Source organism: Lemur catta, chromosome 7 (genome assembly GCF_020740605.2).
Source record: "Lemur catta isolate mLemCat1 chromosome 7, mLemCat1.pri, whole genome shotgun sequence".
Lineage (NCBI taxonomy): Eukaryota > Metazoa > Chordata > Mammalia > Primates > Lemuridae > Lemur > Lemur catta.
This window is the reverse complement of record NC_059134.1, coordinates 60,794,488-60,809,527: the sequence shown is the minus strand read 5'-3', so window position 1 is coordinate 60,809,527 and position 15,040 is coordinate 60,794,488. Positions and strand designations below refer to the sequence as shown.

Genomic DNA, 15,040 nt, shown 5'->3' with positions numbered 1-15,040 from the left:
TACCAGATGCCTCCATCAAGAGGAAAGAAGAAACTTTCTGTCGGATCTCGGTGAGAAACGGAAAAAGCCAACACAACTTAGAAAACCCCAACAGTCTCAGCTGTCCTTTGCTATAATTGGGCTATAGTTGTTAACCGCTCCCCACACCTGCCTGCCCTAATAAAGACATCTCTTTGGTTCTCCTGGAGAGAGTTGGAACCCATTATATTAAGTGAAGTATCCAAAGAATGGAAAAACAAGCGCATCACATGTACTCACCAGAAAACTGGTTTCCCTGATCATCACCTAAATGCACATCGGGGAAGGATACCAACTGGATATCAGACTGGGATGGGGGTGGGGGGAGGGGATGGGTGTATGCCTACATGATGAGTGCGTTGCGCACTGTCTGGGGAATGGTCATGCTTGAAGGTGCTGACTCGGGGAGGTGGGGGGTGGGGGGAGGGGATGGAGGTATGACTACATGGTGAATGCCAAGCACACTGTCTGGAGAATGTGGACACGCTTGAGGCTCTGACTCAGGGGGATGGGCGGGACACGGACAATGTATATAACCTGAGCTTTTGTTACCCCCATGATAAGCTGAGGGGGGGGGAAATCAGTTATTTGGCCTCATGGCTAGTGCCTCTTTATTGTGCTGTGCCCTCTCTCAGTAAATAAACTGTGCTTTTATCCATCCTAAACCTTAATCTTTCTCACACATGTACCGACTTCACATCCTACCATATTTCAAACCCATCCCCATTTCCTCAAAGTTGTATCTGAGTTAAATCCAAAGGATATAACATTTTGCTTATGTTAACAGCTATCAGAAGTAACAAGTCTTTGTTATCAAACATCTGAGTTTGGAGAGTCTTCACTTTCTACTGAATTCACATGAAACTTTCTGAAAGCTACCTACTTCTACTTTTAAACTGCGAGAGTGTAAAGGTGGTAAGTTGAAAGTAATCTTTAATATAGCAGCATTGATAGGTTACAAAAAACCATCAGCTGGGCGAAAATCACCTATGGCCTCTATCAAAAGCAAAGACTTTTTTTCACCTCATCAAAGACTCTCTGAAGCAATCTCAGTAGGGCTCAAACTTTCAACAGGCTTCCTGAGTAGCTATGCACAGCTAAATGTGAGATTTCCAAATGGAATTAAAATCATGTACACATCCTGAAACATTTACATAGCCACCCTAAGTAATGCGGGGGACTACATCTTAAGTTGCATATCCTGTGTTATTTTCATCTACCCCATAGACAAACTGAAATTACGGCTTAAAAGTGTTTAACCAAATCCTACATTATGAACTTGACTCTTTAATAAAAATCTTCCTATAGCAAATGCACTTGAGCTTCTTGAATTAAGTCTCTGGCTTTTCTGACAAGAAGTGATTCATAGGAATATCATTTCTCTTTAATTAAGCATATTGCAAGTTTCTAGTTTCCTAAAAACAGAAACGTCACATTAAGGAAACAGTACTGACTTGCATCTCATGCTAGAGTGTTTTTAGTAGTATAATTAAACACTTAAGTCTCATTGACACCAGCTAGAAAGCAATAGACTTTGCTTTTTCAAAATACTGGAAGAACCCCACTGTTTACTTAGTACCACGTAAGCTGAAATCTGACCACAGTACAGATCAGTTTCAGGACTCTTCCTATACAACTACAACTAAAGGTAAAAACTGTTTTGTCTTTGAGGTAGAGAAACTTTAGAGTTCGGTTTTGTTTTTTGACAATATTATGGGGGTACAAACGTTTTGGTTACATAAATTGCTTTTGTACCATTTCAATCAAATTTAGAAGTGTGCCCATCCCCCAGAGAGTATACATTGTACCTGTTTAAGTTATAAACTTAACCTCTCCTCCCCACTCCCACCTGCTTCCAAAAAATATTTCCATGTGTGTACACAAGTGATCGATTAGTTTCAATTTAATTGTGAGTACATGTGGTGGCTTTTCCACTCTTGTGATGCTTCACTTAAAAGAATGGGCTCTAGTTCCATCCAGGTTAATACAAGAGGTATTCACCATTTTTTTGTATGGCTGAGTGTAGTAGTCTATGGTATACATAGACATTTCATTAAGCCACTCACATGTTGATGGCACTTAGGGAGGGTTTCCATATCTTTGCAGTTGTGAATTGTGCTGGTATAAACGTTTGTGTGCAAGCATGTTTCTTTTTAATAGAATGCCTTTTTTTTTTTTCTTGGTAAATATCCAGTGGTGGGACTGCTTGGATCAAATGGTAGTTCTACTTTTAGCTCTTTGAGGTATGTCCGTGCTTCTTTCCCATAGAGGTTGTACTAGTTAGTTTGCAGTCCCACCAACAATGTATGTTCCTATCTCTCCATATCCATGTCAACATTTGTTCAGGGACTCTTTGATAAAAGCCATTCTCACTGGAGTTAGGTGGTATCTCAGTGTGGTTTTTATTTGCATTTCCCTAATTGGAGATGTTGAACATTTTTTTTCACGTTTGGCTATTAGTCTGTCTTAAAGTTTCTGTTCACATCTTTTGCCCACTTACTGGGATTGGGTTCTTTTCTTGCTAACTTTGAGTTCTTTATAGATTCTAGTTCAGCCCTTCATTGGATATATGGCATGCAAATATTTTCTACCATTCTACAGGTTATCTATTTGCTCTAACAACTTCTTGGCTGTGCAACCTTTAAGTTTGATCACATCCCATTTGCTAATGATATGATCTTACATCTAGAAAACCCCAAAGATTCTGCCAAGATACTAAAATTGATAAACTTGGCAAAGTCTCAGGTTACAAAGTCAACGTACACAAATCAGTAGCATTCATATATGCCAACAACAGTCAAGCTGAGAACCAAATCAAAGACTCAATACCTTTCACAATAGTAATGAAGAAAATAAAATACCTATGAATATATTTAAAGAGGTGAAAGACTTCTACAGGGAGAACTATGAAACACTAAGGAAATAGAGGACATAAACAGATGGAAAAAACCTTTATGGGTCAGCAGAATCAACATTGTTAAAATGTCTATACTACCCAAAATGATCTACAGATGCAATGTTTTTCCCATTAAAATACCAACACTTTTTCTGGATATCCAGGAAAAAAAAAAAAACTTCACACTTTGTGTGGAACCAGAGAAGACCCCGTATAGCCAAAGCAACCTTAAGTGAAAAGAACAAATTAGATATCAATTTACCAGACCTCAAGCTATACTATGAGGTTATAATAACCAAAACAGCATGGTACTGGCATGAGAAAAGAGATGGATCAGAACAGAGAACTCAGATATAAAACCATAGGCATATAGCCATCTAATCTTTGACAAAGATATAAAACATACACTGGGCAAAAGAATTCCCTATTCAATAACTGCTGGGAAAATTGGATAGCCACACAAAGACTGAAACAGGATCTGGATCTCTCATAAAAATCAACTTGGTGGATACAGACTTAAGGCATAAAACTACAAGGATTCTAAAAGAAAATATTGGAAAAACTCCTATAGACATTGGCCTAGGCAAAGAACTTAGAAAACCCCAAAAGTAATCACAGCAACAGTTTGGTTTTTAACCTTTTCTTGAAGTGTCCACTTGGTAGCTTTGACTTGGGTGTAACACTCTAGTTATATATGAACTACAAAAGTTTACTGAATCTTAAAGTTTGAATCTTAAATTTTTCCTATTCCCTGTTCTGAACGCTCAAGTTCACCTACAAGCTCACTATCTGCTATGGTCTGCCACACGATACATGTTGCATGAGACCCAGGAATACATAGTGTGTTCCTTAAGTGCACAAATAACATGGGTGTTAATTCCTCATGGGGAGGCACTTTGTGCACACTTTCACCTCTTTAACCCTGAAGCAACTAGCAATACATGTCTTTGAGAGAAGAATCCTACACCTCAGATTGCATTTCAACTTGTCTGTAGCATCTTCCTAAGCCTAGACTGTAGAACTTAAGCTGAGAGTCAAATCTTTAAGATCCAGAAAACTAAGTCAAACCAGTAAAGGTGATATTGTCCTATGAGCTGTAATGAAATATGGGCCTACATGTCATTCTAAGTCTCTGCATACAGAAATTGGGAGCTGAAATCAAAAGGCAATTAGATACAAATCAAGTCTGTTCTGATGGAGTACTCAATACTATACAAATTACTAATATTCATAGCTCTTGGCCAGGGATGTTTGCTTAGTTCTATAAAAGAAACAAAGTAGGATCATTAAATGATCCATTTACACCATCTCCCAAAACCTCTTGCAATCTAATGAATGAATTAAACCAAATTGGAAGATTGGATCAGAGCACTTCCTAATGTCAGTTAAAGTCAATTTTCATTCAGGAAATAAGCCTCATTCCAAGCTAGAATGGAGTAAACATCCTTGAAATATCTTGGGCTTTGAAGTAGAGAAATTTAAACCAGAAACTTACTAACTTATACCAAGAGCAAAAGTTATTTCTTATATTTAAGTCCTTAATAAATCAGGAGTTCATTGTGTATGCGGCAAGATGAGGATTAAACTATCTTCCATGTGGATGTTTTTCCAACTAGACTCATTAAATGGACATTCCTTTCAGTAAGTCATAACACCAAGTGAAGAAACATGGAATATTATATACAAGGAGCTGATTATCTCTCATGATGCTGTTGGTCTGAGATTTGCATCTGTAGTCGGGAGCCTGCGACACAGGTCTTAGGACCTATATCACTGAGGTGACAAACAAGTGCAGCAAGCAACAGACCTGTCCATGTCCAAGGCATTTGTGTAATGATTCTGTATTACAGAAGAATGCTGAAATATATTTGAGGTATACTAACCTACCTGTAAAACCCTAACAGAAATTATTCAATAGCACTCCAAGGACAGAGGCTATAGTCTGAGTAGGAAGCTATTTGTCTCGTTAGTAAGAAACATCATTTCTCCACCTCTCATAAGTCTATTGTTTGGACAGACTCCTGTAACAGATCAACAAAATAAGTGAAAAACAAGCTTCACATGTACAGCACATCATGTGGGATAAGCTTCAATGAAAGGTAACTCTCAAGGCTTAGAATTCTGGCTTACATAGCATCTTCAGCAAAGTTAACTTGTAGAGAAATTATAGGACAAAGGAAAAGTGAATTTAGGCTTCCAAGGACAAATTGTGGGAAGGCAAATATCTAAGTAGAAACTAATGGAGTAAGGTTTGGCGACTTCCCTGGTGCTGTCTCCAGTAAAGGAGAACTGACCTCGTCTTCAAGCAGAAAGTGGGGAGGATAGAGAGAACTGTTTGCTGCTGCCTAATTGCCTTTAGCTCAAAACATTTATGTTGAGAGGCATATTAAGGGATGACATATTCTCGTTTCCTTCAGTTTCACAGTATGTATAAAACAAGTTCAGTACTTTGTCATCAAGGCTTGGGAAAGACGATTAGTGATTCTGATACTAAAGCTCTGAAGCTCTAGTCTTGGGCTAAGAATTTACCTTTTGGATAACATCAATAAAATAGGTATTTGCCAAGACAGTGGGCTCAAAGTAGAGATGAGGATAGGGTTAGGGTAGCCTTGGGGAACAGAACAGGGCTTCCACTTAGGAAGTCCTAAGAATTCAGATTGGTAGGCCACAGTTAACAAAACTCAAGTGAGTGGGTGAAATTCCTGAGTTAAGAAAACATATCTTGGTCATCTTGCTTTGGGAATCTAGAGGTGCCCAGAAGCCCTCTCTTTTCAAAGGCTAAGCAATTGGTCATATCTCATACCCTCTTCTACCTGTTCTGAGTCCAAGAGTTGGAAAAGGGAGGGAGAAAGCAGCTTAGATCAAAAACTTAAAGGGGGTGATAATTCTCTACTATAACCAGACTTGACATAAAAACAAGCTTTTACAGAGAAAATTGAAGCTGAGCTTGTAACAGTGTCAATCTACTAGCTCAGGGTGGTCCCCAGCATGTGTATCTGTGTCTCCCTAACCTTAAGGCACTGTTTACAGGCACTACGCACAGTTAACTTAGAGACCTGTTCTTCACTTATACTGAATCTTGAACTCAAATTGCTATAGGAGACCTCTAACACTAGGACCTTCAGATTTATATATGCACTAGAACTTCCCTCCCAAAAGTAAGAAAGGGAAAGCATTACTGAGTTGCACATTGAGTGCTATGAGGGTCACATGGCTCTTATTCTTTTTTAAATGGCTTTCTCATAAAGGACTCTGTATTCATAATATGTATTAGCTCTTTCCACAAGATAGACTGCTTCGAGCATAGAGTTGAAGACTCCTCTGTAGGACTCACTATAACTGTTAAAATGAGTCCTCCCAGGAACAGATGCCAAGATGGAATTAGAAATGTCAGAAGCTTGGAGTAGGGGGGATCCTGAAGAGGTTGGAATGGAAGAGCCATGTGAGATCACTGATGTCTCACCCTTAGGAAGGGAAGGAATGTCTTAGACTTCGGTGTACTACCAAGAAAGCTTTACCAAGGTTAACAGACCTTGAGCCAAAGTCATCTAAGAGGAGGAATCCAGTATCTCACAGGATTATGCCTGCCTCAATAGCTCTGTGCTCATTCAGTGGTTTGAAACAGCCCAAGGAAAATGGAGCAATGCCATTTAGTTTCAGAGCATAGTGCCTGAGGTTGTCAGATGTTCTCTGCAGCCAAATCTAAGAGGCGTGTTCTCATGACCACAACCCATTCTTGTACCATACACTTCCCCCTTCAAACAGATGTGGGGGAGCGTCTCCATATCTCCCATGACCTCCCTTGCTGAGGGGAAACATGGAAGGTTAGAGTAAATTACAGCCATTGTTTCCAAAATTCATCTCAGAGCTATAACTGTTACTCATCTCCTTCCACTACCTGTCACCCTTCACCCTCAACTGTCACCATTGTAGGTCTTAGTGGCTTACCGGGTCAGGTGACCCCTCCTATTCCTAAGGAGGCTGAAACTTTTGTAATCATGCTCTTATTTGGCAGATGCTGCACATGTATTCCCATAGTCATAATGGGGCAAGGAAGCACCAGAAAACGTGTAAAGCCAGGTGACACACTTGAACATCTATGTTTGTCTCTCTGTATACCTTGTGTAAAGGCAACCCCATCTCTTCCTCCTAATCAGGGTCGATTATTCCCACCAGTATGGCAACTCTTCTCTCCTGTTGGTCCTGGGCATAGTAGTATCTGCCAAAGTATCTTGATGGCAGCTGTATGTTTGTAGCTCAGTGGGACCCTTGTGTCCCTAGGCTATGGTGAGCCCCCCTTCAGGACCAGGATCTCCAACCCTGCAGAGCCAAGAGTTTCAGAGATCGGGAGTCCTCCTAGTGGATCATTGGGAATGATAGCGAATCATTGAATGATCGTATATGTGATATTCCTGTTCTGCCCCCTTGGTTTCTGGCTTATGTACTTCTATTGGAGACCTAACACTGTATTGATCTCTAAATGCATTATGCAGTATCCTAAAGGGATAGCAATCTGCTTTTGTGAGCTGTTGCTTCTGAGCTGTGCGTTACAGTTGTTTTTAGAAGGCTGCCTCAACATTGTGTGAGGCCAGCTGTTTCTGGTTGACCACCCAGTAGATCCTGTGGTCATAAGCCCTATCTTGCCTACCTTCTGTGGAAAATGTGCCCATTCTTCTGACTTATGTCATGTGGGATCCCTTGCCTGTAGGTCAAGCGTTCTGGAAAGCACTCAATAGTACTGACCAAGGCTCTAGACTAGAAAGTCGAACCAGCACCCAGAACACACATATATAACTGGGAGTACAAACCACTGGCCTCAGGATGGAGAGTCCCCGTATAGTTAACTTGCCACCAAGTGATCTGGAGGAATATCTGGGTTTCAGTGCTGATCTCTGACAGGTTGGACCTTCAGCAGCAAGTCAAACTGATTAGTGGTGGTCTACATGTTTGGGACCATACACAGTATCCTTTGCTGCCACTGTTACCATTCCATTCAGTAACCCCTCATACCAGTTCTGAGGTGACCACTGAATATTAACTAATGTCAACTGGCAGAATCATTTCATCTAGTTGATCAGTACCCCTTCTGCTAGATGCTTGCTACACATATAAGAATTGTCACACTTTGGTCCCAATTCCCAAATGCCCATCTTTATGCCCCTCACAGACCTCCTTGCTTCTGGTCATCCAGTCTTTCTAAACCCTTTATCAGACGACAGAATACTGACCACTTTTAAAGGTTTAGAGACTTTCATCTTGGGCTACTTTTCCTTTTACAGGAAGTGGATAACCAGATATCCTAATTGAAGTTCTGCCAATTTTAGGAAGACTTTGTTTCACCAGTCTTTCAAAGCAGCCCTTGTTACATGGCTGTCATACACCTGCCATCCATCTTTAGACCATGGCTTATCAACCTATCTGTAAGCAAACTCTGGATTTTTTTTTCTTCCTTCTTAATCATATGGGACTAATCCATAGGCCATTGATGTGATCTGAAGGAGGAGGACTGGTGCAAATGTTGTGGGTGTCCTGAGTCTGGGGGCTACCTGCTCACACAACTTATGCCCCCTAGTCCTAACACTAGGCTTGATCCTAGATGAACCACTCATCTTAAGATAGATTGCTACTAGACCTGTCCAATTTTGATGTGGATCAGACAAATTCAACTTACAATGGGCAGTTCTGAATGTATAATCATTTGGTACCCTGTGACCAAACATTGTATCTACCAGGGCCTAGTAAAATGCCAGGAGCTAGTTATCAAAAGATATATGATAAGCTGCTATAGATAACACACCTACCTTCAAAATACCAGGGGGGCCTACATAGTGATAATTCCATGAACTCCATCCTGCATCTTCTCACCATTGTCACCTCCAAAACCTGAGTCTGCTAGATCCTAAGCCTTAAGTGTCAGCAATGCTTGCACCATACCTGAACCTACTATAGAACTCTTTCCTGCTCTGGGCCCACTCAAAGCTGTGGGGGCATTCTGTGTCTCTTGGTAAATGGGCCAGGGCAAGATTTTTAGGTAAGGAATGATATTTCCAGAATCCAAAGAGGCCTACCACTCACTATTCCACCACCTTTGGGGTAGAAGGTGAAGATTATCTTCTTTACTCCGGGCATATTCAGGTATAACCCTGACCATTGGACTTCATAAAAGAATTGAAGTATTAAAATAGTAGGCCCCTATATACTATTTTTCTCCTACCCTCTGGAGCACATGTGTCTAAGGCCTCCACTGTGTACAAAGCACTTTTTGCTCATTTGACCCAATCAACATACCATTGATGGATCACTGTTCTTTGGGATGTTCAGGTCACATTCTAGAACTATATCATGGCATAGGGCAGTAGAGTTAACATGCCCGTGAGGTAAGCTGTGAGTACTATTCTATTCCATGTGAATACAAACTTTCTGATCCTCTTATAATTGGAATAGAAAACAACACGACTGCCAAACTCTACCACACACAAAATGCTTTATTTTACTACCTTGGTGGGAAGGGAAGCTTCAAGACAGGAAATCCATGTGGTAGTTACTCAAACAACCAAGTATATAAGTACCTCTATATGCTTGGTGACTGGAGAAACAACCACTGAGTGGTTCTGTGGAACCCAGGACACATGGAGAGTCCCCCAAGACCCTAAAGTAGGGGCGCTACTCTAGATACTAGAGTCCAGAGAGTAATTAGAGGGACCATGATTATGCCTTCACCTTCTGGGTGTTGATGCCAACTCAAACTGTCCAATAATCCTCAGTGTCTAGTTGTTTTCCCCAAAATACAGTTGGCTGAGTAAGGTACAGTTGCCTGACTAAATGGCTATAGGTTCCTTTGTGGAACAACTGGGATAATCATTATGGCACATACTTATGGCTTTTCACAGTCCTTCTACTTGGGGATCCAGGTACCTCTTAAATGAGTTATAGATCCAAAAACTGGCACAGGTTTGGGAACTGGGCAAGATATTATGACCTTGTCAGCTGACCATTTCAGCCTTCTCCATTCTTGCCCCATTAGGATGGTAATCAGAGCCTTGGTGGCTGCCTATGTAATTCGGCCCTTGGGACACAATACTTCATTAGCCATCTCCATAACTCCCTAGGGGTCAAGCCCCCTTAGTGTTCCCTCTGACCTTGCCAGCTCTTATAGAAGGTTGCAGTTACTGACTTCCGGGGGTTAAATGCTGCCACCTGGACTCCATTCTGGCCCAATCATCCCCAACGGCATTAGTGAGCCCATGTCTTTATATAATATGTCCACTATAATATGCTCCCTTCCCTCTTTTTCTCTTACCTTCTTCCAGAGCAACATAAGCCATCACTACTTTTCAGGCTTACTGGAGCCCCTCTAGCAGTGAATTTTTCATTTCCTAGGGTTCTTGCCCAGGGTAATGAGTCCTGTGTCCCAAGAAAGTACCCTCCCAGCTGAATTTTTTTTATCCAGTCTTAACATTTCAGCCCCCTTGATCAAGAACCTTCAAAATCCAATCCTAGGGGTTCTCTTCTGTCTCGTACCAATATGTGCTAGCTAACCTAAAAACCATTCTGTTGCATAGTTATTTCCTCCCTCATCAGACCCTGCCTAGTCCCAGCAAGAGTATGCTGTCTTTACTCCTACGTATCTGCTATAGCCAGGAGAAAGGAGGTAAGAGCATATTCCTCAGGGGAGTACCTGTTGCTGCACAGAAGTGCTACTTACTGTTCACTAGGGAAAAGTGGGTAACCTCAGAAAGCTCAAAGCATTATCGGGCATCTACAGTTTCAACATCCTCAAGGGCAGCCATTCCCAAGCCATATTTCAGTGTCCCAAGTTTTCAAAAATATGGCCCTGAACTCACAACACACCTTGGCTGACCTTCCAAACACCTCTGGAGCTCTGTGACTCTAACAAGTATGTCCTCAGCCTAGCATTCAGCAGTGTATCATTGCCAGGGATGACTCTTTTCTTGCTTACAAAGAGGCCCTTATATGTTCTCATGCCCAGCCATTAACTGTCTAATAGCCCTAAATTTCAACAACCTTCAGCAGCTCATTACAACCTAGAAGAAACCAAACTTTGCTGCCTTTTGTAGCTTGCTCTCCCCCATCCCCCCCCCCAAAAAAATCTTTCAAATCCTTCATTCATCACACCTGCAGTGGTGTCTTGCTCCACTGGGACACTTCCTTAGTTCACAACTAGTGATCCTTAGCAATTGAGCTGCCATCTTCTGCGAGCGGTTATCTGTCCCACCTACCTAACTAGTACAGCAACTTTTTCATGCTCCAGGCAGTGAGCCAGTCCCAAATCCCCATCTTATCTATGGACCACCGTTGGCTTCTCCAAGAAGCCACCGAGATGGGATTAGACATGTGAGACAACCATTGGGGTGTACATACTTGTAAGGGGAAAGTGGGGAAGAAAGCTGGGGAGCTAACAGAAAATTGCCAGTCTGACCTCTGTAAAGCACTGAGAGGATAAGGGGAAAAGCCTCTAGACTGTAGAAACGCAAAGTTTCAGCAAGTCCAATGGGAGTCCTGGAGTCATTAACTCCCTGTCACACTGGGTCACTGGCTGGAAACAGCTTCTAGAAAGTCTGACAGCAGGAGCATGGTGACAGCCTTAATTGCTGTCCTCCTGAATCTCAATTACCTTCTCTTGAAGGTTCCCTGACAATCTTCATGGCTGTTTGCATGTTTTGTGAGCTCCTTCATGTTTTATGCTTAGGTGCCCAACTTAATGCCCCTTGGCTGCATCCTGACTTTACAGTGTCTATATCAATTCATAAAAGCTAAAACTGAGAATGTTATTCCATAACCAACCTGGCCAGACCATACAATCTTTGGAGGATGAAAACAAGGCTTATTTATGTACAAGGTTCTATATCTGAATTTTTTTAACCTCATGGTTAGATGATACCTCAATTCACTTTAGAGGTAATTCTGGGTCCTCAGGCCTTGCCCCCTCACACCTGTTCCACAGACATGCCCTGAGCACCAGTGAGCATATACTTTGTGCTGACTCCAAATATCTTCCCCAGGTTCCCAGTCATGGCAGAGATGGGTAAATAGAAGACTTAATTGCTTTCCCCATTCATAGGGAGAACACTCAACTCCAAGCTCAGACAAGGAAAACTACTCACTATGGAGTGATAGGGTGTAAGTTAGAGATGGTATGAAGAAGAAACTTCCATGTAATTAGAACCCTAAATGACCACACATTCCTAGATAATCCCAATAATGGGGACAGTTTATATTACTAGGACTAGCCAAAGCAAAACTAGAAGTCAGTTTCTCTGGTTGTCATGTAGTTCTGTCCTTGGTACTTGACTACTCTTTGTTAAGCTCACTGATAGTTTGTATACATAAAAGCCTAGTATATTCACAATTTTCCTGACTGTAATTCATAGGGTTATAGAACTCCAGTGATCAGATCTAAACTTAATCCAGGTTTGCCCTTTGTCCTTCTCTGGGAGGAAGTGCAGTAAAGGACTTCCTTGACCTATATACTCCCAATTCTCAGAATAATGGGTACAGCTAATATCTGCTGTTGGGAATGTTAAGTGTGCGTAACAGTTCAGATTTCAGGGGGAAAGGTCTTCCGGCTCCCTTTCAGTTAAGGAAAAGGAAGATCAAAGAGAGACTAGGAGCTATGGTGTCTCCAAAAAAAAAAAAAAAAAACCACGCTTAATTCCTGGTTTTTTACCTCCTGATAGACTAAGTGACTTTGGCCAATCTTATCACTTCTGGGAACCTCAATTTCTTCACCTACAAAATGGAAAGTAATTCTTGCAGTATAAGAATTGTCAGTAGTTCTAAAAATAATATCTAAGTATATTCATATTAACTATCTAGGCATTGAGCTAGTGCTTAATCTGGAGGGTAAAGCCAATATCTCTATAAACTTATAGAACTCTATATTTGTGCCAATCCATTTTAAGGACTCTGCATATTAATGAACAGGAATTCTACAAATAGGGTACGGGGAGGGTTTCTGTGTGTGTAGGTAAAAAAAAAAAAAAAAAATTCCTTTCCATGGAGCCCCTTACCCATATCAGGCCAGCAGAGAAAAATACAAGGGCAATGCTGAGAAACGGTCATGTCGTCTCACTTTCCTTCATGAGCTGCTAGTTTGTGTGTACGTGGCTTTTTTTTCCCCACCCAGACCACATCCTTTCGTAGGTGGTATCTCCGTACCTGCTTTAGGTATGGAGGTGTAGAGATCAGTCTTCTGGAACATAACAGGTTTTATTAGTTACAAGTAGTCTTAACATCTCAACTGCTAAAGGCTTAACTTGGGAAACATCTTCTTACAGCTAAGATGACCTCAAAGTGAGTTTTTAGGACTTTATTAAAGAATATACACAAAACAGAATAGAAAAAATTAGTACATAATACCACAAAGTCTTAAACTCCATCCAAAACATTGAGCTAGGCAGGTTAAGTAACTTCATATGCAGTGCATAAAGAGAGGGTGTCCCGTCATGGTTCCTCATGTAAAATGTGAACAATAATACCTACCTCATAAGTCATGTCTAAGAATTATATGACCCATGCCAAATAGCTATTTGTTAATGTCATTGTTTTATCTTCTCTGCAGCTCAAATGTTCTTTAGTCATAAGCTTTAGGTATCTTCCACCCTTAGAACTTAGAGTTGTATGCTCTTTCTCAGTATTCCTCTGGAACTATATAAAGCTGGAGGCCATGGAGCCTAACTCCTCAGGCTCCTTAAAGTTCTTGATTGGGAAGCAGCGCACCATATTTAAACACCTTCTCCATGAGCTAGCTTGAGATGGAAGAAGGAAATAGCTGTCATCTAAGCTTAGTTTCTATCTTCAGGATTTGGAGAAGCCTCTCTCGGATCTGCTTGGTGCGGACAGCATAGACAATGGGATTGAGGATTGGAGGAATGAGGAGATAGAAGTTGGCCAGCAGAGTGTGGACTGGAGGAGGCACATGGTGACCAAACCGGTGAATGAGGGAAGAAACAGCAATGGGAACATAAAAGATCAGGATGGCACAGATATGAGAACCACATGTCCCCAGGGTTTTAAGCCTGGCCTCAGGGGTGGCCAGCCCCATTACAGCCCTGAAAATCATCACATAGGAGGCAGCAATGGCCAATGAATCCAGGATTAATACCAGGAAACCGATGCTCAGCCCATAGACATTGTTGACCCTGCTGTCACCACATGTCAAGGTGACTACAGCCATGTGCTCACAATAGGAGTGGGAGATGATATGGGTTTTGTAAAGCGGAAGCCGCAGGCGAATCATTAGGGGCAGAGGTCCAATGTAGAGAATGCCCCGGAGGAGGGCAGCCAGCCCTATACGACCCACCACCGCATTACTGAGCACCATGGTATGATGTAGTGGGTTGCAGATGGCTATATAACGATCAAAAGCCATGGCGAGGAAGATGCCTGACTCAACAGTGGCAAAGCAGTGGATAAGGAACATTTGGCTCAAGCAGGCATCCAGGCCAATGTCACCAGCACCAAACCAGAAGATTCCCAGAAGTTTGGGCATAGTGGAAGTGGACAGAACTAGGTCAATGACAGCCAACATGCACAGGAAAAAGTACATGGGCTGGTGTAGGCTACGTTCTACCCTTACCACTGCCAGGATGGTCATGTTCCCCACCACAGCCACCAGGTACATGGAGCCAAAGGGGATGGAGAGCCAGATGTGCAGGGACTCTAATCCTGGGATGCCAGTGAGCTGGAAGGAGCTGGGTACTGAGCAGACATTATGAAAAGTTAATATGGCCATTTGCATATGGACCTTCTCACTTGTGCCCCAAATGCAGAACTTATTTTCCTGGAAACAAAAGATAATACTTTAAGGTCTTATAATAGAGAATAGAATCATTGAATAGATACTACGCACGTCTTATTTAAAAGTTATAGACTGTTAGTGTCATGTTAGTATACTAAGTCCATAAGCTTACCAAAGATAAGCCAAAATACTCATTTGAAAGAATGAGTATTTTCGTGCAGTTATGACCCTCAAGAAGTGATATTCTTACATCAATAAATGAATTGACCTAACAAAGATGGGTACTTATTTGCTCACTTACCTTTACAGGTAGGCTATGAAGTGGCTCTCAATCCTATTGGAAAGCTTTACAGAGAGCTTGAAAG

At 41.6% G+C, this 15,040-nt stretch overlaps 1 protein-coding gene across 1 annotated transcript; it reads right to left on the bottom strand.

The window, feature by feature from the left end:
- Nucleotides 1-13,628: 13,628 nt before the first annotated feature.
- On the bottom strand, nt 13,629-14,669 carry LOC123642014 (olfactory receptor 52M1). Its single transcript, XM_045556942.1, has one exon. It carries the CDS (start codon nt 14,667-14,669, stop codon nt 13,710-13,712), a length of 960 nt encoding a protein of 319 aa, XP_045412898.1. The 3' UTR covers nt 13,629-13,709.
- Nucleotides 14,670-15,040: the final 371 nt, after the last annotated feature.

Coding starts and splice junctions, on each gene's coding strand:
- LOC123642014 (XM_045556942.1), bottom strand. CDS start 14,669: ATGGCCATATTAACTTTTCATAATGTCTGCTCAGTACCCAGCTCCTTC.